Source organism: Phyllostomus discolor, chromosome 6 (genome assembly GCF_004126475.2).
Source record: "Phyllostomus discolor isolate MPI-MPIP mPhyDis1 chromosome 6, mPhyDis1.pri.v3, whole genome shotgun sequence".
Classification (NCBI taxonomy): Eukaryota; Metazoa; Chordata; class Mammalia; order Chiroptera; family Phyllostomidae; genus Phyllostomus; species Phyllostomus discolor.
In genome coordinates this window covers 96591606-96616773 of record NC_040908.2, presented here as the reverse complement: position 1 = coordinate 96616773, position 25168 = coordinate 96591606, and the positions used below count along the sequence as shown (strand labels likewise).

General features: G+C 37.4%; 1 protein-coding gene across 5 annotated transcripts in view; it reads left to right on the top strand.

Annotated features, from left to right (window-relative positions):
• MTMR2 (myotubularin related protein 2) overlaps nucleotides 1–25168 on the top strand; it is a 113723-nt gene that overhangs the window by 40900 nt on the left and 47655 nt on the right. For 4 of the 5 annotated variants that reach the window (XM_028517611.2, XM_036028656.1, XM_028517610.2 and 1 more), the window contains one exon: nucleotides 114–219. Coding sequence is in view for 2 of the 5 variants with exons in the window: in XM_036028656.1 (XP_035884549.1) it covers nucleotides 114–219 (106 nt within the window). In the remaining 3 variants the exon portion in view is untranslated. Of the gene's footprint in view, nucleotides 1–113; nucleotides 220–25073; nucleotides 25094–25168 lie in introns of those variants that run through there. The other variant, XM_036028657.1, reaches the window with a different exon arrangement.

The following is a 25168-nucleotide window of genomic DNA, read 5'->3' as shown; positions in this document are numbered from 1 at the left end:
ATGGCTAGTTGACAGTGGAAGTTTTGTTAAATAATGGAGTTATAATTAAAATTTCTGAAAGTGGTTTTTAAAAGCCCCCCTTTTTTCAACATACTATGCTTTTTATTTTGTAGTGCTTCTACTTCTCATTCAGAGAATTCAGTGCATTCAAAATCAGCTTCTGTCGTGTCATCGGATTCCATTTCGACTTCTGCAGACAACTTTTCTCCTGATTTGAGGGTATGTATACTATTTGTAAGTTCTGATGAAGTGCTCTCTGTTAACTGTTTGAGGCCAACGCTATCAATATAATCTTTAACTGAGTAAGCAGGCAATGTTGATGAAATATATTCTCAAAGATCACTCAATTTTTATAAAATATCCCAGAACAGGCCAGCAAATTTGGAAGTCTTATTTATTTGTAAAAGAAAATGTGTAATTTATTGCCAAGTTTGATAACTTATAAGTTGTCTGCCAAAAGATAAGTAATGAATTTCATTGTAATGTAAAAGATTTTCATGACTTCTGACTCCAACCAAGATGGAGGCATAGGTAGACGCACTGTACCTCCTCGCATAACCAAAATAAAGACAACAACAATTTAGAAACAAGATAACAACCAGAGCTGACAGAAAATTGAACTGTATGGAAGTTGGACAACCAAGGAGTTAAAATAGACACATTCATCCAGATGGGTAGGAAGGGCGGAGTGAGTCAGCTGGGAGGAAAGGGTTCACCGCACAAAAAGTGGTGGCACCAGGCATGCAAGGCACCCTGGACACGCAAGACCACAGCGGGGGGACCCTGGGCACACAGGCGGCAGCTGGCAGACCCCGGGCCCTGGGTGGCAACGGGCAGACCCAGTGAGGCGGCAGTTGTGAAGCGAGGCACTGCGTGCAAGGCAGATGGCTGACCGGTGGTCCCAGGGTCCCAGTGCCAGGGAATAGAGCCTCAGGGCACTGATTGAAAACACCTGTTGGGGTTGAGGCGCAGGGAGAGACTCCCAGCCTCACAGCAGAGTTCATTGGAGAGACCCACGGGGTCATAGAATGTGCACAAGCCCATCCACACAGGAATTAGCACCAGAAAGGCCTAGTTTGCTTGGGGGAAGTGGCGGAAGGGACTGAAATCCGACAGAGAGCAGAGCAAGCACCATTGTTTCATCTCAGACCCTGCCCCCCACATACAGCGTCACAACCCAGCAACTGGGTTGCCCCGCCCTGGTGAACACCTAAGGCTCTGCCCCTCATACATAACAGGTGTGACAAGACCAAAAAAAAATGGCCCAAATGGAAGAACAGATCAAAGCCCCACAGCAAATACAACTAAGTGACTAAGAGATAGCCAGCCTATCAGATGCACAGTTCAAAGTTCTGGTGATCAGGATGCTCACGGAATTGGTTGAATTTGGTCACAAATCACATGAAAAAATGAAGGCTACGCTAAGTGAAATGAAGGAAAATGCACAGAGAACCAATAGTGATGGGAAGAAAACTGGGACTCAAATTAATGGAGTGGACCAGAGGGAAGAAAGAAACAACCAAACAGAAAAGATTAAAGAAATAAGAATTCAAAAAAATGAGAAGAGGCTTAGGAACCTCCAGGACATCTTGAAATGTTCCAATATCTGAATTATAGGGGTACCAGAAGGAGAAAAGGAAGAGCAATCAGTGGAAAAGTTATTTGAACAAATAATAAAGGAGAACTTCCCCAATCTGGCAAAGGAAATAGACTTCCAGGAAGTCCAGGAAGCTAGGAGAATCCCAAAGAAGTTGGACTCAAGGAGGAACACTCCAAGGCACATAATTACATTAGCCAAGGTAAAAATGAAGGAGAGAGTCCTAGAAGCAGCAAGAGAGAAGGAGACAGTAACTTACAAAGGCGTCCCATCAGACTGACAGCTGATTTCTCAGAAGAGACTTTGCAGGCAAGAAGGGGCTGGCAAGAAGTATTCCAAGTCATCAAAGGCAAGGACCTACATCCCAAGATTGCTCTATCCAGCAAAGCTTTCATTTAGAATGGAAGGGCAGATTAAGTGCTTCTCAGATGAGGTCAAGTTAAAGGAGTTCATCAGCACCAAGCCCTTATTTTATGAAATGTTAAAGGGACTTGTCTAAGAAAAAGAAGATAAAAAACATGTATAGTAAAATAACAGCAAACTCACAATTATTAACAACCCCACCTAAAACAAAAACAAAAACAAACTAAGCAAAACACTAGAACAGGAACAGAACCACAAAAATGGAGATCACATGGAGGGTTAGCAACAGGGGAGTGGGAGGAGGAGAGGGGGGAAAAGGTACAGAGAATAAGTAGCATAGATGCTAGGTAGAAAATAGCGGGGAGGATAAGAATAGTATGGGAAATGTAGAAGCTAAAGAACTTATGACACATGGATATGACTAAGTGGGGGGATGTGGGTGGGAGAGGGTGTGCAGGGTGGAGGGAAATGAAGGGGGGTAAAATGGGACAGCTGTAATAGCATAATCAATAAAATATATTAAAAAAAGATTTTCATGGCTACTCCCATGATGATGGCCAGTAATAGCTAACATTTAGTGAATACTTTCCATGTGCCAAGCATTTTTCTAAAGACTGTAATGAAATATCTCTTATAATACCTCTACCAATTCTGTGAGATAGAGACTATTATCATCACTATTCTACACATGATAATAACTAAGATTAGTAACATGTCTAAGGTCTCAGCTACTAAATTCATTGCCAGTATTCTAGCTCATGCATTTCAGTTCTGGAGCTAAGTCACTTAAATACTGCCCTGTAGTTGCTACACATCTCATTATAGTAAGTATTCTTCTATTTATTAAAGGCCTTGATGCTATGAAATTAACCACATCAGCAATATCCTGTAGCACTTTGTATGTTTTTAGATTCGTCTTCTTTTCTACAACTGCTTGCCTATGAATGATGGGCAAAATGAATTTCATGTGCAATGCTAACCCTTAAAGCATACCTCAGAGTCATTTTATTCTGATTTAGTGACTGCTCTGTCATTGTTACACTTTTATAATTTTAACTAAAACATTATTTTCATTTATGAAGTCATTTGGTCTTGAGCATATATGGAGAATATCTCTTTCATGTATTCAATATTTCATTTTTTTTTTATTTCAATCATTGTTCAAGTACAGTTTTCTCCCCCCTACTCCCATTCTAGCCCATCCTCAATATTTCATTTTCAAAACATAATCCAACAAGTCCATGTAAGCGGACAGGTAAACATCTATAAAGGCTTCTACAAATTTGTCATTACTTTTTGTTAAGTGTCATAAAATACTAGATTGGGTATAACATGACTTTAAACATCACTAAAAGTGATAAAGATTTATATTTATAATCTGGATATATTTGGGATAATATGAAGGCCTCAGAATATCATTAGCTATTATCTTGAAGCATACATTTAGGTTGGGGTACATTGTTAATAATAGTGGTTATAAATTCATCATCTCTTCTTAGTTTTTTACTAGTAAAAGTACATATTTTATATATGTATCTAACTTTTGTTTATTCATTACATATAAAAATCCACTAAGGGCCTATTGGCCTCTTGATAATTTTGAAATTTCTTGGTCTACTTTTTGTTAGATCATATTAGTTAAAAACTTCGTTTGTTTTTAAAGATTTATTTATTTATTTATTTATTTATTTATTTATTTTAGAGAGGGAAGGGAGGGAGAAAGAGGGAGGGAGAGAAGCATCAATGTGCGGTTGCTGGGGGTCATGGCCTGCAACCCAGGCATGTACCCTGACTGGGAATCGAACCTGTGACACTTTGGTTCCCGCGCTCACTCCATTGAGCTACGCCAACCAGGGCGAAAAACTTCTTTGTTTTTAACCTCATATTTTGACTGATAAAGAATTCATACTAGGAATAGAGGAAATGTCACTTTTGTTCTGTACATTATTAATACTGTGTTCTACCTGAAATATTTTAAACCATTTATGTATGTTTGTGAGGGTGAGTTTAAGTGAACTACTCCATCGGGCTGGCATGTGCATTGCAGTGCATAGCAGGGTGCTGGAAGGAGGCATCTGCTGTCAGCTCCTCTGCACACAGACCCCTTCATCTCCTCAGGACACCACACGTACTGTAAATAAGAGTGGCTGGGTTACACTGGAACAATCTGAGAGTCGTAATGTTAACCTTTATATTAAATATTACAATTTACTTCTTATTTCCATTACATATTTTTTAACGATTTTATTTATTTATTTTTAGAGAGGGAAGGGAGGGAGGAAGAGAGAGAGAGAGAGAGAGAGAAACATCAATGTCCGGTTGCTGGGGGCAGTGGCCTGCATCTGAGACATGTGCCCTGACTAGCAATTGAACCTGCTATGCTTTGATTCACAGCCCACGCTCAATCCACTGAGCTATCCATTAGATAATTTTTTAAATTTCAGTTTTAGATTTACAGAAAACTTGTGGAGATAGTACAGAGCTCTCATGGAGTTGACATCCAGTTTCCCCTGTTGTTAATATCACATTTGTATAGTCCATTTGTCAAATTAATGAACCACTATTGGTACCTTTTAATTAACTGAAGTCCATGCTTTATTCAGATATCTTTAGTTTTTAACCCAAGTCCTTATTGTTCCAGGGTTCCATCCAGGATACCACATTGCATTCAGTAGTCATGTCTCCTTAGGCGCCTCTTGGCTGTGACAGGTTTTCAGACTTGGTTTTTGATGACCCTGGCAGTTTTGAACAGCACTGGTCAGGTATTTTGTAGGATGTCTGATCTTGTACCCATTCGTAGACTGGGGTGGTGGAAGAGTACAGAAGTAAAGAGCCATTGTTAACACAACATATTAAGAGTATATATTATTGACATGATTTACATTGTTGATTTTAAGTTTAATCACTTGGTTGAGGTTATATTAGGTTTTTTTGTGGGGGTTTTTTTGCAGTAAATGCTCATTTTTCCCTCCTCCTTACATTGTACTCTTTGGCAGGAACAAGCTGTGCACACACAGCTCACACTTGAAAAGTGTGGAGTTTCTCTCTACCTTGTTAAAAGTGCAGCATCTACATGCATTTTTAAAATTTTTCTGCATGGGAGATTGGTCTCTTCTCCCTCATTTATTGATTTATGCAATCATTTATATCAGTACAGAGTCATGGACATTTATTTTATATTTTGGATTACAATCCAAAGTGTGAAGTTTTAAAGTCACATCTTGTGTCCCTTTGAACACATTGTGGTGTTTTTGTTTAGTTTGGCTTTCTGTGTGTGTGCAATTTTGGGTGGTTTTTTTTTTTTGAACCCTTCTTTATACTTTTTGGCATTACAAGATGCTCCAAACTCATGTTGATATTTTCCCTCCTCACTTCTAGAACCATCATCTGTTTCTCAACGAGCCAAAATGTTTTAAATTGGAGAATGATAATAAGAAACCAAGATCTGGATACTAGCTGTGCTCCATTTAATTTCCCTTTTGAAGCAAAAGATTATTTGCATGCATCCTGCTTGGAGATAGTATGGGTAGAGTGATCATATATGCAAGTTTGTCCAGAGCAGACTTATTTTGTGCCTGTTGTCCCTTCAGATTTAACATTAGACACAAGAATGTCCTAAACTATTGACTGTTACTACAGTGGTACCAAGGGAATCTGTTCAATTTATGCATCTACTCCATGACTGCAGGAATTATTCTCATTAATGCCATATGAATTCTTCATCTTTCACAACCTTGTGGGGCCCTCAGAACATTTTATTAGCTGAATGAGGAGACAGTTGTTAAATGTTAAATTAAGATTTAACATTTAAAAAAAATTTTTAAATATTTTATTTATTTTTAGAGAGGGAAGGGAGGGAGAAAGAGAGAGAGAAACCTCAATGTGTGGTTGCTGGGGGTCATGGCCTGCAACCCAATCGAACCTGCAACACTTTGGTTCACAACCTGTGCTCAATCCACTGAGCTACACCAGCCAGGAAGATTTGACATTTTTAAATGTTAAAATCTTCAAGGAGAAAATGGTTTTGGTCAACAAAGGTTAAGTGTACTTTGCATTGTAGAGTGCCTAAAGTGACAAAAGAAAAAAAGAAAACTAGCCCTGACTGGTGTGACTAAGTGAGTGTGTTGGGTGTCATCCCTCAAAGTGAAAAGTCACAGGTTTGATTCCCAGTCAGGGCACATGCCAGGTTGTGGGCCAGTTCTCCATTGGGGGTGTGCAAGTGGCAACAGTAGATGTTTATTTTGTGCATCAATGTTTCTCTCCCTTTCTTTCTCCATCCTTTCCCCTCTTTCTAAAAATAAATAAATAAAGTCTTAAAAAAAACTAATATGATTAGTCTGCTTGTTACCTGTTTTGTTTTTTTTTTAAAGTCATCTTCGATTGTTAGGTATATCTTTGCTTGAATCATAGTCTTTCTGTCAGTTGTGGGAGGGAGATGAATGGCTAACATGGTTAAATGTTAGTATCATTTAAAAAATACAGCCTATTTCAAATATATGTTTCAGGTGGGGTAGGAGGAAGGATGTGCTTCTAATAATTGAAAAAAATCTAGCCTGCTATTATAATAAAAATGTATACATAACTCATTTAACTTTCACAATAATCCTGTGGGACAGACATTTATACCCCATTTGACTGATGTTCAGGAGAGGTGGAATAAGTCAAGTGCTTATGGGCACACAGTTAGCTGTTGCCCTTACTTGGTCTGAGGTTAGTCATATTCCTATACAGCACATTACCCAGAGAGACTATCCTTCATGATTGTGCTATTTTTTTTCAAATGCGAAGTGAAAATTTCTTAGTTAAAAAGAATATCTGTTACATACTTTTTGAGGTAGAAATGGCAGTTTTTAATATTAATAAATGAGAATTGTTTTTCTAAATCAGAAAATGAGGGTGTTTTAGTAAAATCCAACCTGTCCCCTCCCCAATTTGTTAATGATATTTTGCTTTTAGTATGTATACCTTTATTGGCCATAAAATGGTAGTGTTCTAGTTAATTGTGGGTAGAACTAACCACAGACAGCTGTGTGTTGCTTTTTGACTGACCACACTTTGGCTCAATGTACGAGATGAGATGAGATGAGATCATTCAAAGATCTTTAGGCTTTGAGTTCTCCTCATAGCCTCAACATATATCCCTGACTTAAGACTCAACATTTTATAAGTAACTTCAGTAACAGCAGAAAACACAATACATTGAAAAGCTTAATTTAATTTTATTAAAAATGTTAAATCACATTGTGTAAGTTTTTTGCTTCAGGTACTGTTCAGTGACACTTTCCTGAAAGGATAGCGTCTTAGTAGATTAACAGCCAAATGTGAAAGCTTCTGTTAAGGATTTCTTATGCAATCAAGATTTGTTGCCTGTGTATCAGTAAAGCAGAATGGAAAATCCCCTGGAGTATGGAACTATTCTAGATATCTTAAACTTGTATTTCTTCAATGGAATTCTATTTGTATTATTATTTTCACCTTGTTAGCCTTATGTGTTCTGGAAAAGCCACATATTAATATAATTCAGTAGATGTATTTCTGAAAAGTTGAGCACAAATATAGGCTTGGTAAATTGTTTCCTCAGTGACATAATTACAGAGTGGTTTTCTTTGCTTCATTTACTCTTCACTTGGCAGGGAAACCTGTTTAATTTCATTTTTTAAAAATGCTTTCATATAGAGTTTTTAATGTAAATTATTTTCTCTAATTTCCAGTTTTTTAAATTAGGCTTTCTTTATTTTTTAAGATTCTATTTTGTTGATTCTACTATTAAAGTTGTCCTGATTTTTCCCCCTTAATCCTGCTGCACCCAGCACCCCCAGCTCCCTCAGGCAATCCCCACACCATTGTTTCTGTCCCTGGATCATCCATATAACTTCTTTGGCTTCTCTATTTCCTATATTGTACTTTACACCTCTGTGGCTATTCTGTAACTACCTATTTCTGCTTTTTAATCCCCTCACATCTTCACCCATTCTCCCACACCCTCCTCCCATCTGGCACCCATCAAAATGCTCTTCGTATCCATAATTCTTTCTCTCTTTTTCTTGGTTGCTTAGTTTTTATTTTTAGATTCAATTATTGATAGATATGTATTTATTGTCATTTTATTGTTCATACTTTTGATCTTATTTTTCTTAAATAAGTCCCTTTAACATTTCATATAATAATGGTTTAGTGATAATGAACTCCTTTAGTTTTTTCTTGTCTGGGAAGCTTTTTATCTGCCCTTCCTTTCTAAATGATATCTTTTCTGAGTAGAGCAATCTTGGCTGGATGTCCCTGCTTTTCATGACTTGGAATATTTCTTGCCAATCCTTTCTAGCCTGCAAAGTCTATTTTTAGAAATCAGCTGACAGTCTTATGGGAACTCCCTTGTAGGTGACTAACTGCTTTTCTTTTGCTGCTTTTAAGATTCTCTCTTTACCTTTAACCTTTGGCATTTTAATTGATGTGTCTTAGAGAGGGCCTCTTTGCATCGATCTTGTTTGAGATTCTCTGTACTTCCTGGACTTGCTTGTTTATTTCCTTCACCAAATTCGGGAAGTGTTCTTTCATTATTTTTTTCAAGTAGATTTCCAATTTCTTCTTTCTTTTCTCCTTCTGGCACCACTGTTGTGCAAATGTTGGAACACTTGAAGTTATCCCAGAAGCTGCTTACACTATCCTTGTATCTTTGATTCTTTTTTCTTCTTGTTGTTCTGTATTGTTGTTTGATGCTTCTTTATGTTCTGGATCATTGATTTGATTCTTGACAACACTCGAGAATCAAATGTGGTTTCTCAGTAAATTGTTCTTTATTTCAATTAGTGTATCCTTTGTTTCTGACTGGATCTTTTTTATGCTGTTATTTTCCTAAGTTTCTTTAGCATCTTTATAACCAGTGTTTTGAGCTCTACATCTGATAGATTGATTGGCTCCATTTTGTTTAGTTCTTTTTTTTAGATTTTTGATGTATTCTTTCATTTGAGCCATGTTTCTTTTTTTTCTCATTTTGGCTGCCTCTCTGTGTTTGTTTCTATTAAATCTTAGGTAGAGCTACTATGACTCCCTGTCTTGGTAGTGTGGTCTACTATAGTAGGTGTCTGGCAGGGCCCAGTAGTACATCCTCCCCTATCACCCAAGCTGGATACTTGAGGTTTGCCCTTCATGTAGGCTGAGTATACCCTCCTCTTCTGGTTGAGCCTTGGTTGCTATTGGCAGATCAATGGAAGGGAATGACCCAGGCCAGCTTCAAGGACTGGCTGTGACCACTGACCACCAACCTCCTTACTTTGTGGAGGATCAGCGTGGTGGTGCTCTGACATGGTCTGTAGCTGTTCACTGGGTGTGCAGGCTCTAGGGTTTCCAGGTGGTTCACGCCAGTGTGAGTCCCTACCTGTTTCCTGTCTGGGGCCACCCTGCCTGAGCTATAAAGCAGTCTGAGATGGCTGCTACTTGTTCTAGGCTTAGAAATTCCCAGGTGAAGCCAAAACATGGACCTAGGCTGGCTGCTGCTAGTACCAAGCCTGGAGCCACTTAGCAGGGGATACAGAAGCAGGGGTCTCACTGAGGCCATCTGTTTCTTGTCTGATAAAGATTTAGGAAGTTATGAAATATGAGCCAAGTCTAGCCATTCATAGGGAAAAGTCATAGTTAACAGTTTGGGTGGGTCCATAAGTTGGGTAGGGCACAGTCTCAGGGGATCTTCAGGATGAGGCAAACAGTGTTAGCCAGGTTGATAGAGTCTCAGATATGGCACCTGTCTGCAGGCTTTGTGGCTGTGTGGGGGTAGGACTCAGAAAAGGGATAGTGGACTCTGTTTGCCTTTCTGTTTGGGAGAAAGCTGTCCCCCAGCTGTTGCCTGGATTCCAGACACTTCAGTTCCTCCCTGTATGCCACTGGTAACTTTCAAGCTGCTATGCCAGGGCTGAAGCTCAAGGGAGTAAATCTGAGTAAGTCTGTGTGTGGGTTCTTTAAGGGGAACTGTGGGACTCCAACAGTTTCTTCCCACACTGTGTTTTGCAGCCTGAAGTTATGGGGACTTATCTTTTTGATGCCTGAACACTGAGCTAGGGGGTATGGTGTGGGACTGGGACTTCTCACTCTCAAGATATCCCTTTGAAATTTTTATCCACCACATGTGGGTGTGGGACCAGCCTATTTAGCATCTCCACTCCTGCTAGAAGTCTGCCTGGATGTGGTTCCTTTAATTCCTCAGTTGTCAGATTTCTATTCAATTCGATTTCTGACAGGCCTGAGTGATGATTGTTCTGTATTTTAGCTGTAATTTTGAGGTGGTTGTGTGAGAAGGTGAGCGGTGTTTACCTATGCTGCTCTCTTGACCTGAAGCCAAAATTAGGCTTTCTTTAATAGAAATATATATTTTTAAAGTTTGATATTTAGGTGTAATTAAGAACCTAGGGAACTTGTGTCTGATTGGTTTATTTGGTGACTGAAGAATAAATCCCATGAAATGTAGGATTTTAAAGTTCAGGCACATAGCTCTATTTGTTTTTAAATTTTCTTAGCATTGGTTTTTAATTAAAATATGTCCCTTAAATGGTGGTGATTAAAAGAGAAATCAAAAGTTGAGCTATGCAGTATTTCTTGTAATTTGTGATGCCTATACTTAATACCAATGTTTGTCTACAATTCAGAATCAAATATTAAAGTGGAATCTGAGAATATATATATTATTTATGTATATACAAATGTATATAAAATTAGAGTGTTTTGAGTTTTATTTTTAACCGTTTGCCCTTATCTTAAAATATTTAATGTCTTAAATCCACAAATGTGATTATCCCTTCAAAATTTGTGTTAGTTACTCATACTTTCTTTATGGAACAAATGTCAGATATCATTGGATTATGTCTTATCTCAAGTATGTCCCTGAATGTATTTTCATCATGTTCTCAGATATGCACATCTAGTCAGAATGAGTTAAGGCTCACGGAGCAATGTTTGATTATGTGTGGTATCAATTACACATAATCATTTTATTTTTTTTATTTTTTTTATTTTAATTGTTGTTCAAGTACAGTTTTCTGCCTTTTATTCTCATCCCAGCCCATCCCCCCAGCCCTCCCCACCTCCCTCCCGTTTCCACCCCCTCTTGTTATTGTCCATGTATCCTTTATAATTGTTCCTGCTAACCCTTCCTTTTTTCCCCTGAAATTCCCTCCCTTCTCCCCTATGGTCACTGTCAGCTTGTTCTCTATTTCAGTGTCTTTGGTTATATTTTGCTTGTTTGTTTGTTTTGTTGATTAGGTTCCTGTTAAAGGTGAGATCATATGGTATTTGCCATTCACTGTCTGGCTTACTTCCCTTAGCATAATGCTTTCCAGTTCCATCCATGCCGTTGCAAAGGGTAGGAGCTCCTTCTTTCTTTCTGCTGCATAGAATTCTATTGTGTAAATGTACCATAGTTTTTTTATCCATTCATTTACTGTTGTGCACTTAGGTTGCTTCCAGCACTTGGCTATTGTAAATTGTGCTCCTGTGAACATTGGGGTGCATAGGTTCTTTTGGATTGATGCTTCAGAGTTCTGAGTATATAATCCTAGCAGTGGAATTACTGGGTCAAAGGCAGATCCATTTTTAGTTTTCTGAGGAAGTTCTATACTGTTTTCCATAGTGGTTGTACCAGTCTGCAATCCCACCAACAGTGCACTAGGGTCCCTTTTTCTCCACAACCTCTCCAACACTTGTTGTTTGCACATAATCATTTTAATAGAGGAAAAATGATCAAAGTTAGCACTTACTCATGATTACCACCACTATCTCTCCCACCAACATCAACTCATAAGAATGTAAGAATGAAAAGAATAGAACTTTAGCTGGATAAAGGATTACCATCAGAACTCTACAACAAAGCTTTCTTGTTAAAAAAAATTACAGTTGACATACAATATTATATTAGTTTCTGGTGTACAACACAATGATCATTTATGTAGCTTAACAAAGTGATCGCCCAGATAAATCTAGTACCCACTTGATGCCATATATAGTTATTACAACATTATTGACTATGCTGTACTGTACAGCACCATGATAATTTTATAACTGTCAAATTTGTACTTCTTAATCCTTTCCCCTTTATTACCCAGCCCTCCTATGTGGCAGCTGTTGAAATGTTATCTGTATATAGGCTTCTGTATCTGTTTTGTTTGTTTATTTTGTTTTTTGTTTTTTTAGTTTCCACGTGTTAAATAAAGTCATATGGCATGTGCCTTTCTCTGACTTAATTCACTTAGTAAAATACCCTCTAGGTTAGTCCATGTTATTGCAAATGGCATGATTTCATCCCTTTTTTTATGGCTAATATCCCATTATGTATATATGTGCCACATCTTTAGCCAGTCCTATGTGAATGGGCACTTGAGCTGCTTCCATACCTTGGCTACTGTAAATAATGCTACAGTGAACATAGGGGAGCATATATCTTTACAAACTGTTATTGGATTCTGTGGCCATTTTATTTTTAATTTTTGAGGAAACTCTATGCTGTTTTTCACACTGGTAGCACCAATTTGCAATCTCATCAACAGTGCACAAGGGTTTCCTTTTCTCCATATCCTCACCAATACTTGTTTGTTGATTGGTTTATGATAGCCATTCTGACAAGTATGAAGTAATATCTTGTTATGGTTTTAATTTGCATTACCCTGATGATTAGTGACATTGGGCCTCTTTTCATTCGTCTGTTGACCATCAGTATCTTTTCTTTGGAGAAGTGCTTATTCAGGTCTTTTGCCCATTTTTCAAATAGGCTGCTTTTGTGGTGTTGAGCTGTCTAAGTTTTTGTGATAAATTTTGAATATTAACCTCTCTTCAAATGCATTGTTGCAGAGTGTGTTCTCCTATTCATTGTGTTGCCTTTTCATTTTGTTCACCTTGCAAAAACTTTTCATTTTTTTTGTAGCCCCATTGGATTATTTTTCTTTTGTTACCATTACCTGAAGAGAGATATCAGAAAAAATGTTACTAAGAGAAATGTCAGAAGGTTTACTGCCTATGTTTTCTTCTAGGAGTTTTATGATTTCTGGTCTTACATTTAAGTCTTTAATCCATTTTGAGTCTGTTCTTGTATGCAGTGTAAGAAAGTGATCCAGTTTCATTCTTTTGCATGTGTCCAGTTTTCTCATCACCATTTTTCCCTCATTTTCAGAGATTAATTGATCATAGGTGTATGGATTTATTTCTGGGCTCTTTATTTTGTTCCATTCATCTTTACATCTTTTGTTCCATTTATTTACATCTTTTCAGTTTGGATGGAAATTTTATTTCTTTTTCTTGTCTGATTGCTGTGACTAGGATTTCCAATATTATGTTGAGTAAAAGTACTGAAGATGACCATCGTTGTCTTGTTTCTGACCTTAAATCATAAGCTTTCAGCTTTTCCTTGTTGAGATGAGGTTACCTGTGGATTTGTTATATATGGCCTTTATCATGTTGAGATATATTTCCTCTATTCCCACTGTGCTGAAAGTTTTTATCATAAATGGATGCTGGATTTTGTGAAATGCTTTTTCTACATTTATTGATAATGATTTTTGTCTTTTGTTTACATGGTGTATCATGTCGATTGATTTGTGTATATTGAACCGATTTTGTATCCCAGAAGTAAATTCCAGTTGATCACGGTTTATGATGCTTTTAATGTGTTGTTAAATTTGGTATGCTAATAGAGTCAAACCTTTGTTCTCAAACTCTTCATTTCTCAACCAAGTTCATGGAAAAAAGTCTTGGTTGTCTAACAAACCTTTGGGTCTCAGTTCTTTACCTGACAACCCTTTCATGCTAATACCTGTATGATCAGTCACATGTCTCTCAGTCAACAAAGGAGATTTGGTTTTCAAACAAATTGCTTCTCAAACAGTTTTCCAGAATGAATTAAGTTCAATTACCAAGGTTCCACTGTATTTTGTTGAGGATTTTTACATTTATGATTATCAGAAATAATAGTTTGTCATTGTCTTTTGTTATGGTATCCTTGTCAGGTTTTGGTATCAGGGTAATGCTGGACTTATAAAATGGGAACCTTCCTTCCTCTTCAATTTTCTGGAATAGTTTGAGAAGAATAGATATTAAATTGTTGGGAGCTTTTTGATTAATGATTTGATGTTGTTGGTAGGTATCAGTTTGTTCCAATTTCCTGTTTTTTCTTGATTCAGTCTTGGATGATTGTATATTTCTAGGAATTTATTTCTTCCTTCAACAAATTTGTTGGCATATAGTTATTTGTAGTATTTTATTATAGCCCTTTGTATTTTTGTGGTGCTGGTTTTCACTTCTCCCCTTTCATGTCTGATTTTCTTTCTTTGGGTCCTCTCTGTTTTTTACTTGACAAGTCTGTTTAAAGGTTTATCAATTTTGTTCATCTTTTCAAAGAACCAGCTTTTGACTTTGTTGATCTTTTGCATTTTTTAGACTCTATTTTGTTTATTTCTGCTGTGATCTTTATTTTCCTTCCCTTTACTCACTGTGGGCTTTGTTTGTTATCCTTTTTCTAGTTCCTTTCTGTTTAGGATTAGATTGATCATCTGAGGTCTTTTTATGAGGTAGGTCTGTATTGTTATGAATTTCATTCTTTGAACTGCTTTGGCTGTGTTACATAGATTTGGGGTTGTGTGTTTTCATTTTTATTTGTTTTAAGTCATCTTTTGATTTCTTGGATAACCCATTTATTGTTTAGTAGAATGTTATTTAGCTTCCTTGTATTTGTGTGTATTTCAGTTTCCCCTTGTAACTGGTTTTCAGTTTTAATACCATTACAATTGGAGAAGATATTTGCTGTGATTTCAGTCTTCTTAAATATATTGAGACTTGTTCTTTGGTTTAACATGTTCTGTCCTGGAAAATGTTCCATGGGTACTTGAAAAAAATGTACATTCTGTTCCTTTTGGGTGAAATGTTCTAAATTTACTAATTAAATCCACTTGGTCTAAAGTAGCATTTAAGGCCACTGTTTTTTTGTCAGAATGATCTATCCATTGATGTCAGGAGGGTGTTAAAAGTCCCTTACTGTTACAGTACTGTCAGTCTCTCTTTTTATGTCCCTTCGTATTTGGCTTATATATCATGTGCTTCTACGTAAGGTGCATAAATGTTTACAAGAGTTTTAAGTTATATTGTCTTGTTGGATTGATCTTATATCTTTACAAAATGTCCTTGTCTCTTGTTATAGCCTATGTTAAAGTCTATTTTATCTGATACAAGTTTTGCCAAACCAGCTTTCTTTCCTACTTCCATTTGTATGAAATATCTTCTTTGATCCCTTTACTTTCAGTTTGTGTGTGTCTTCCATCTGGAGTGGGCCTCTTATAGGCCTAATGAGTCTTGTTTTCTTATCTGTTCAGCTACCCTAGGTCATTTGATTTGATTGGAGCATTTAGTCCATTTACATTTAAGGTAGTTATTGATAGGTATGTAGTTATTGTCATTTTGTTAATTGTGTTCTGATTGTTTTTGTAATTATTTTCTATTTGTTATTATTTCTTTTTGTGTGTGTACTTTCTGTAGTAGATTCCTTTCTCTTTAACTCTTGTGTATGTCTTGCAGATTTTTGATTCGTGGATTGTATCAGTCTCTTTTACATTGATGGTTGCTTAAGTTTGAACGCATTCCAAAATCACTACCATTTTTACTCACCCCTTCTCTATGTTTATGTTTTTGCCATTATTTTTTACTTTTTTGTGTCTGTGTGTTTTTGTGTATTTCTTAATTGTTGTAATTACACACGATCTTTCTATCTTTGTCTTTTAACCTTTGTGTACTAGCTTTATAGTTGGTTGATCCCCCGCTATTATTATGTATTTGTCAGTGAGAATTTTTTTATTTGCTATGTTTTCTTACAGTTTTTATCCTTTTTTTTTTCTTAAAGAAGTTTCTGTAGCATTTCTTGTAATACTGGCTTTGAGGTGATAAACTCCTTTAGGTTTATCTTGTGTGGAAAACTCTTTATCTCTCCTTTGATTCTAAATGATAGCTTTTCTGGGTAGAGTAATCTTGGTTGTAGATCCTTGCTTTTCATCACTTTGAATATTTTGTGTCATCCCTTCTGGCCTGCAAAGTTTCTGTTGGGAAATCAGCTGACAGCCTTATGGGAGCTTCCTTGTATGTGACTACATTTAAAAATACAAGAAAATATTTGGATATCTACAAAAACAAGAATTTTAAGATAAACTATTGGAGAAAAGAATATATTCCTATAAGCTTCTTAAGGGTAGACATCTGTCTTGTTCATTATTGTTTTCTTAGAGGTCATTCTCTCTGGAATGTGGAATTTGCCTAGAAAAAATTTGACTGACTCAATGGAAGAAAATGATAGATACTGTTATGTTCCCTTTTATCAAATGTCATGTCTTTAGAGAAATATTTATTTCTCCTTTACTTTACGTTCTTAATTGTCTCCTATTTCTTATGTATGATAGGCTTGTCTTTCTATAATGCATCCCCATAGCTTTATCTTTCTCTGACATTACTTTCATAATGTGATACCCCTGTTTAAAAATTCTTCAAGGGGATATTTGTTTCTTATAGTAGAAAGCACATACTTCTTCTAAGTCTTGTGTTTAGAGTTTTTGTGTTTGGTGCCATCACAGCTCTCACACTGTATCTCTAGCTATTCCCAAATATAACCCCACATAAATAGTTAGGAATTCTTTTTTTTAAGTATTTTTTATTGACTATGCTATTATAGTTTTCCCAACTTTTCCCCCTTTACCTTCTCTCCACCCTGTCCCCCAACCCTCCTCTAGCATTCCCCCCGCCTTAGTTCATGTCCATGGGTTGTACATATAAGTTCTTTGAGTCCTCTGTTTCATATACCATTTTTATCTTTCCCCATCTATTTTATGCCTACTGATTATGCTTCTTCCCTGTACCTTTTCCCCCTTATTCCTCCCTTCCCCCTCCCCACTGAACTCCCTCTGTGTGATGTCCATTTCTCTGATTCTGTACCTGTTCTGGCTGTTTGCTTAGTTTTTGTTTTCACTGTTTTTCTTTTCTTTTGGGTTCATTTGTTGATAGTTGTGAGTTTGTTGTCATTTTACTGTTCATATTTTTGATCATCTTTTTCTTAAATAAGTCCCTGTAACGTTTCATATAATAGGGGCTTGGTGATGATGAACTCCTTTAACTTGACCTTATCTGGGAAGCACTTTATCTGTCCTTGCATTCTAAAAGCTTTCCATGAAAGCTTTACCAGACAGAGTAATCTTGGATGTAGGTCCTTGCCTTTCATGACTTCAAATACTTCTTTCCAGCCCCTCTTGCCTGTAAGGTGTCTTTTGAGAAGTCAGCTGATAGCCTTATGGGAACGCCTTTGTAGGTATTTGTCTTTTTTTCTCTTGCTGCTCTTAGGATTCTCTCTTTGTCTTTAATCTTGGGTAACTTAATGATGATGTGCCTTGGTGTGTTCCTTTTTGGGTCCAACTTCTTTGGGACTCTCTGGGCTTCCTGGACTTCCTGGAAGTCTATTTCCTTCGCCAGATTGGGGAAGTTTTCCTTCATTATTTGTTCAAATAAGTTTTTAATTTCTTGCTGTTGCTCTTCTCCTTCTGGCACCCCTGTAATTTGGATATCGGAACGTTTCAGGTTATCCCAGAGAGTCCTCAGCCTCTATTCATTTTTGTGGATTCTTGTTTCTTCGTTCTGATCCAGGTGGATGTTTATTTATTCCTTTTGTTCCAGATTGTTGGTTTGAGTCCTGGTTTCCTTGTTGTCACTGTTGGTTCCCTGATTATTTTGCTTTATTTCATTTTGGATATCTTTCATTTGTTCTTTCATTTTTTGACTAAGCTAAATCAGTTCTGTGAGCATTTTGATTACCAGGGCTTTAAAATTTCCATCAGTTAGGTTGGCAGTCTCCTCATCACTTAGTTCTGAGGTTTTGCTCTGTCCTTTCATTTGGGCCATATTTCTTTGTTTTGGCGCAGCTGATAAGTTGTAAGGAGGCAGGGCCTTAGGTACTCACCCAGGCAGGGCAACCCTCTTTGACCTCAGAGCTACCTGTTGGGGAGGGGCCAGAGAGGGAGTAATGCAGCTCGCCTGCTCATCTATAGTACACTTTCCAACAGATTCTTGAGTCAGACTGAAAGTATCTCCCACCCTGGTAACTGCAGCCAAAGCCCACAATCAGCTCTGAGTCTCAGTTTCCCCTTTAAGTCAGTCCCTCCCACGCAGCTCCGCTGAGCTTGGCAGTCAGTCCCAGCCCCTTAGCCACCTTGCTGGGGTTTTCTGAGCTGCCCACCCCATAGGGTTTGCCTTACTGGTCTGGTTGTTCTGGCTGATTTTTTCTTTAATTCCTTGGTTGTTGGAGTTCCATGCCGTTTGATTTTTCTGGTGCTTCTGGTTGATTTTAGATTGGTTGTAATCCTCCTTTTGGTTGTAAGAGGAAGCGAATGGTTTCTACCTATGCCTCCATCTTGGCCTGAACTAGGGGTTCTTCTTATAGTCCCTTATGCACAATGTGCTCATTCTCACTTCCATTCACGCTGACCCACACATCTGGAATATACTTCTTGTGCTCTTCAGTGAAACAGGTCATGGTCAGCTGGCTAATCATAGGCTTAGCCCCATTTCTGACCCTTGTAGCCCATTATGATCTTTATTTTTTTTCCTGATGGGAGATAGTTAGATAAAAATCAGAGATACCAATGTTGAAAAACACTTTGAAGCAGTTATATGAGGAAAGTTTGTAAAAGAGAAAAAGTCACTAACTCTTCTTCATCAAAGAGCCACCTAAATCCATTTGAAAATGTTCACATTTGTCTCATTCCATCCTTAATAGGTTTAAACTTTAGTCCATCCAAACTCTCATGATTTCCATTTTACTGAAACTTTTCTCTCCAAAGTTACCATTAACTTTCCTTTATAAAATTTTGTCTTTTATAATAACATTGAGAGGTTTTTAAAAAATTATTTTTATTATAAAAATGTATGGGAAATAGAACTAAGATTAAGGAAAAAATTAAATCACCAGTACTTTTACTACTCTCTTGCTGTTAGTATTTAGTACACAGAAACTCTTCCTTAAAAGTTTCTATTTAGAACTTTTGCAGTTATAATGTTGTATATCAGAATAAAAGCTCTTCAGCACTACTCACCACAAACTTATGATGTCAGCAATTAGTGAGGCTATAGTAAGTTGGGTCTTGCCTTCTGTACTGAAATGTGTATGTTTAATAGTCTATAGCATGTTTACTGGGTTTGTAATTATTTTGACATGGTTTACAGATATCATTAACCCTTTTATGGCTTAAAAGAATAAAAGCTCTAAATGTGATCAGATTTTAGTAAAACAGCCAAATAATTGTAATAGAAACAGGGTACATAAAAATTAGAATGTGTGGATACACAAAGAGATGGTAGTAGAGGCAGATAAAATGGAAACAAGGAGAAATGTTTGGAGGCAGTTCAAACAATTCCAAGAAAAAATTCATGAAGGGCATGTACTAGGGTAATGACATATGCAGAGCAAGAGACAGATTTTAAAAATATATATGTGGGTATAATGTTTTAAAGCTGCCCATATGTTGCAGATTAGGGGGAGAGAGGAGTCAACCGTGACTATTTCAGGTTTCAAACCGGGTGACAGTTTGTGGTTCACTTTTTTTCCTATATAACTGCACCTCCTTTGTGTACTTTGCTGTTCCTCAGCTGAACAAGGTGACTCTGATGTGTCCTTCATTCCTTGCTTTCCCCCAGTGCCCCTCATCCTTTCTTCCACGTGCCACTTCTCTCTGATGACTTCAGCTGTCATCTCTTTATGGATGATTCCCACACCTCTGCTTCATGTTGACCTCTTTCTCAGCCTCTGATCCCTCATATCAGTTGCTTGCTATACAGTTGCACTAGGATGCCATCATGTCATTATCATAGTGTTTAGTCAGTCATAAATCTGTTCAAGTTCAGCTGATGTTGTGAGGTATATGACACCTTGGAAAAGTTGTTTAACTTTTATATGGGTATTATCCAGCTAAGGCACAGGTGGCAAACACAAGGCTGAGAGCCGAATCCGGCCTTCCACCTTGTTTCTACCCAGCAGCAGTGCCGAGCTCCTTGCCCCCAGTTAAGGAGTAGTTACATTTATACAGTCCTAAAATTACATTTGGCCATTTGAAGGCAACCATGAGGCTAATGTGGCCCCTGGTAAAAATGAGTGTGACACCCCTGAGCTAAAATAATTCACTTGCCTGTGTGCATCAAAGCCCAGTAAAGTGTGAACAAGAGTTTGCAGCAGAAAGTAAAGGTTTACTTAAGGAAATGGCACCAAGCTTGGAGACACAGGTGAGCTAGTAGTCTAAAACCTGGCTCTCCAGTGCTGTAGGGGATGGGTTATATAGGGGGAAATCATTAATCAGGGTGACTAAGGGAGTTAGGATTAGGGTCGTGGGCTCTACTCGTTGGTTGGAGTCAGGGTAGAGGCTAGTTGATTGCTGCATGTGGTCCTGATGTCAGCATGGTATCGTTCTATCTGGCTTTGCAAGGATGTGGTCAGTAGAGTCATTCCACTTTCATGGGTCTGGGGCTGAAACACAGCTGAGGTGAAGCTGTTATCTTTAGTTTGGCTGAAACTGTGTTTCTATGGTCAACAGACCTGAGGCCTTGCCTTTTAAGGTAGTTTAACAATGACCGTAACCTAATTTTCCTAAGGGCGTAATAATTAAGGGAGTAGATGTACAGCCTGTGTAAAGGTAGAAGGATCTGGTTGAAAGGAGGCAACCAGATCCTTCTGGTTGAATTAAGGAAAAAGTCATGTTATAGAAATGAAGTTCTTGTACAGTTGTCAATTACCACATTTCAAAATGGGAATAATATTTGAACAATGATTAAAATAAAATTTTAAAAAATGGGAATAATCAGTGTCCATTGATAGAGGATTGGATAAAGAAGATGTGGTTGATGTACACAATAGAATTCTACTCAACCCAAAGAAAAGATGAAATATTGCCATCTGCAACAACATAGATGGACCTTGAGAATGTCATGCTAAGTAAAATAAGCCAGTCAGAAAAAGCTAAGAACCATATGATTTCACTTACATATTGATATAAAACTGACACTCAAGGACCCAGACAGCAGTGTGGTGGTCACCACCACAGAGGGAAGGGCATGGGGGGTGGACAGGGGCCTGATATGTGGTGACAGAAGATGGTTTGACTATAGCTAGTGGGCACACAGCGCACATACAGATCTAGTGTTATAGAAATGTACACTTGAAGCCTATACAATCTTATTAACCAATATCACCCCAATAAATTTAATTAAAAAATAAATAAAAATGGGAATAAGTATACCACCTCTCTTTCAGGGACATTATGAGCAGTAGATGAATAATGATCTCCTGAAAACAGTGCATTAACTGGGCCAGTTCATGATGATAGTTTTCTTGGTTTGAGGCAAAATGAAGGTAATTGAGATAATGTTTTATCCTTCTTCCCATCTACTTCTGTTCTGTTTTGGTTTTGGCAGATATTCTGTTATGTGCCATCCTTTTTTGGGAAGACCTATTCTTTATCTGAAGATTATATCCTTCTAACTTTTTTTGGTTTTAACAATCTCCTTTTTTATTGAAATTATGTTGCTAATAGGTGGTAGTTGTTACTGTGGTTATTTTAATATTCAGAGTTATTTTTTAAAAAGTCTGCATCCCTATGTTATTCCCCCCATTCCTACAGTTTCTTCTACTGTTTAGGTCTTTTCTTAGTGTAGTGCATTTGTTACAATCAATAAACCATATTAATACATTAATTAAAATTTATAGTTTACATTGGGGTTTACTCTTTGTGTTGTACTTTCTGTGGGCTTTGACAAATGTAGAATGACATATTTCTACTATTGCTGTGTCACACAGAGTAGTTTCACTGCCTTAAAAATCAGCTGCCCTTCACCTATTTGTCCTTCCCTTCCTCTCCCCAAACCTCAGGCAACCACTGGTGTTTTTACTGCCTCCATAGTTTTGCCTTTTCCAAATTGTCAGTTGGAGTCACTTAATATGTAGCCAGATTGGCTTCTTTCACTTAGGAATATACCTTTAAGTTTTCTCCATATCTTTTTTGTTGCTTGATAGATCATTTCATCATTGAATATTCCTTTGTATGGATGTAACACAGTTTGTTTATGCAGTCATCTACTGAAAGACTTTCAGTTGCTTCCAAAGTTTAGCAGTTATGAACAGATTTCATTTTACTGTTCAAATTTGAATGTTTTGTTGACATTAGGGTATATTCATATCCTAGGTTTGCTGTAACAGAGCACTGCAAAGTAGATGACTTGAATCAACAGACATTTATTGTCTCATAGTTCTGTACTATGAGTGTTGGGGTTGGGTGGGTTGTGATTTGGGACTTCACAGGGCAGGAAGGTAACCCACATGCAGATGGAAAAGCAAGTGTTTGCTAAATAAATGTCCAGTGGACCAACTTTAACAATGGAACACAGAGAGGACTTTGAACAAATGGGCTTTTCTAGGTCCCTCTCTGCCACAGTTTATATTAAACTATAATTATCTGTTATGATATCTCCCTTTCTAGAGCAGGTCCTCTTGTCTAAATTCCTGTAGGCACGTAAAGGGGGACGGTCAAAGGCTCTTGCTGAGTCTTTTGTTCCTTAATAACCAATTTAAAATCAATATCCCAAAAGGCATATTTTGGAGTGGCAAACTCTGCTTCTGTTACCTCTTTCATAACTGCTGGTGAAGGGCAAGAGTCCTTGGTCTTCTTGGTGTATAGACAATCTCTTCAGTTTCTGCCTTCATGGAAGTGTCTCTGTGTCTTCACAGGTCTGTGTTCTAATAATGACAATAGTCATGTTGGATTAGGGACCCACCCTACTCCATTGTATTGTTGTCTTGACTGATTACGGTGACCCTACCTGCAATCTTACCCTATTTCCACATAAGGTCACATTCTGAGGTCCTGTCAGCTAGGACTTCAACCTGTCTTTATCTGTTGGAGAGCACAGTTCAACCCACAGCACAAGCGATGCTTTTCAGCCTGTACCTCTTTAGGTACCCTTTTTGTAGTTGGTGGTAGTGATGTAATGTTATCCAGCTGTTGCTGATTGTGGTTTCAGGTGAAAACCAAACTGTTCTTGGCAGTGTTATGAAACGAAAAGATTTCTTTGGGTTCAGATTTGGATGTACTACTTTCAAATATATAACCAATAAGATCCATCCCAGATGCCAGTCTTTGGCTCTACCCTGTTCAGATTTTTAAAAAGATCTTATTTATTTATTTTTAAACAGGGGGAGAGAGAGAGAGAAAGAGAGGGAGAGAAACATCAATGTGTGGTTGCCTTTCACACACCCCCTACAGAGGACCTACAACCCAGGCATGTGCCCTGACTGGGAATCTAACTGGTGACCCTTTGGTTTTCAGGCTGGCACTCAATCCACTGAGCCACACCAGCCAGGGCCAGATTTTTATTTGTATGGTTCATTTGCCTACTGTGTTGGTTGTCAATTAATGGAAGAAAAAGGGGTTCTATGGAAAATAACTTCATAAGTGATCTGATCATAAATTACTAACTGGGCCAATCATTTGAGTACTCATGACCTAGGCATGTAACTTCTTTAGTAGAAGGCTTATCTGTGCCTTAAACCCTGTTCATTGTTTCTGTGCATCTAAATTAACATACCTTTGAAATGCCCTCTTTCAGACCCCCTCCTTCTAAACCATGAGAGCACCAATTTTAACTATCCTGTAATTTTCTGCCTTGCTTTCTCTCACCTTCTGTAATCTTCCTTTTTTTCCCCTCTTTCATTTCAAATGCATTAAAGAACTGCAAAACTATTGTTCTCTGAAGCAATTGAGATCTTGCTCCCTGGCATATGTCGTGTGGCTCAAACTCATAAAGCTTCTTTACGGGTTTGGATGTTCTTATGTCAACATAGCCAAGTTGTACTAAAAAATAGACTAAAGTAAAGTTGATGTAAAGAATTTTGTTTAGTAGAATTATTCAGTGAAGAATAAGTGAATTAGTTTTTCCTTTGCCATTGTAGTACATACAAAGAAACTGGAGGATAGTTTGTAACTTCTATAGACTCATTTTTTCCTTTCAGATGATTTTAATTTAGTGTTTTTCAGATTTCAGAAAAATTCTTTCCTGTTTTTCTGTCATCTGACATTCCGTGTGAAAACTGACCCATAAACTTGCCAACTTCCAGATCGTCATTTTAGATAAGGTTTCTGAATTTCCTTTTTAGTAATTTCCTGATCAGAGAGAGGGAGAGAAGGGAGGTAGGGTAAAGTCACATGGGAAGTTCGAGTTTGATAGAGAGCTCATGGAAGACTACAGGGGAAAACACGTTTGGGGGAGAGCATAACTGAATTGATTAGGTTTTAAGAGTTAAAAAAACTTATAAATTTCCATCTGCGTGTTTTTTTTCACCAGTAAGATTTTAATGTTCTCTATAGACTTTTCTTGATCATAAGCAAATGATTAAATATTGTATTAAATTCAATCAAAGAGCAGATGTATATGATCTAATCTGTTGATATAACCAGAGCTCCTGAAGCGGGCAGTGGTCTAAGGAATCTGATAGGAAACAGATCGGATAGCCATTTAGTAACATTATTTTGGCCCAGCAAGAGAAAAGTGTTTTATGTCTTTTGGGGGATTTCTCCTGATGGGAATTTCTCTCCTCCTCTCATATGGGAGGGTTATATAACTTTTTTCCCCACTAAAAATAGTTCCCTGTGAATGCAGAAAAGCCTAATGAATCAGTGTGGTTTTGCTGCCTTAGCTCCCTAGTTCCTATTGCAGAAAGGTAGATTCCTGGTATGTTTGAGTTGCCCTCTTGTTTCAACCTTACCTCCTTTTTTGTTAATCCATATTTTTTCTTCCATTATTGACATATCTTAGATGCAGTTCCTCCCAAATAAAAATCATCAAGTGTTGCTCAAATAATTTGTTGTATTTGTTTTTAAGCCTATGGTCAAATTTAACCATTTCTTCCAACAGTATCAAATATTCCTATTTTTTTTCTACTACCACCTTATTTTTAATACCAGACTAGTCCAGGATTATGATATTTCTTTTCTAAATTATTATCATTTCATCTTCCTTATATCCAGTTTTGTGCACTTCCTTGACCATGCCATTACCTCTGCCAGAGGCCTGCAGTGATTTTCCTTCACGTGACTGGTCAAGTTTAAAAGTCTTAATTCCCTCCCCAGTATTACATTATAAAAATTTCCAAACACACTGTTGAGTTGTATG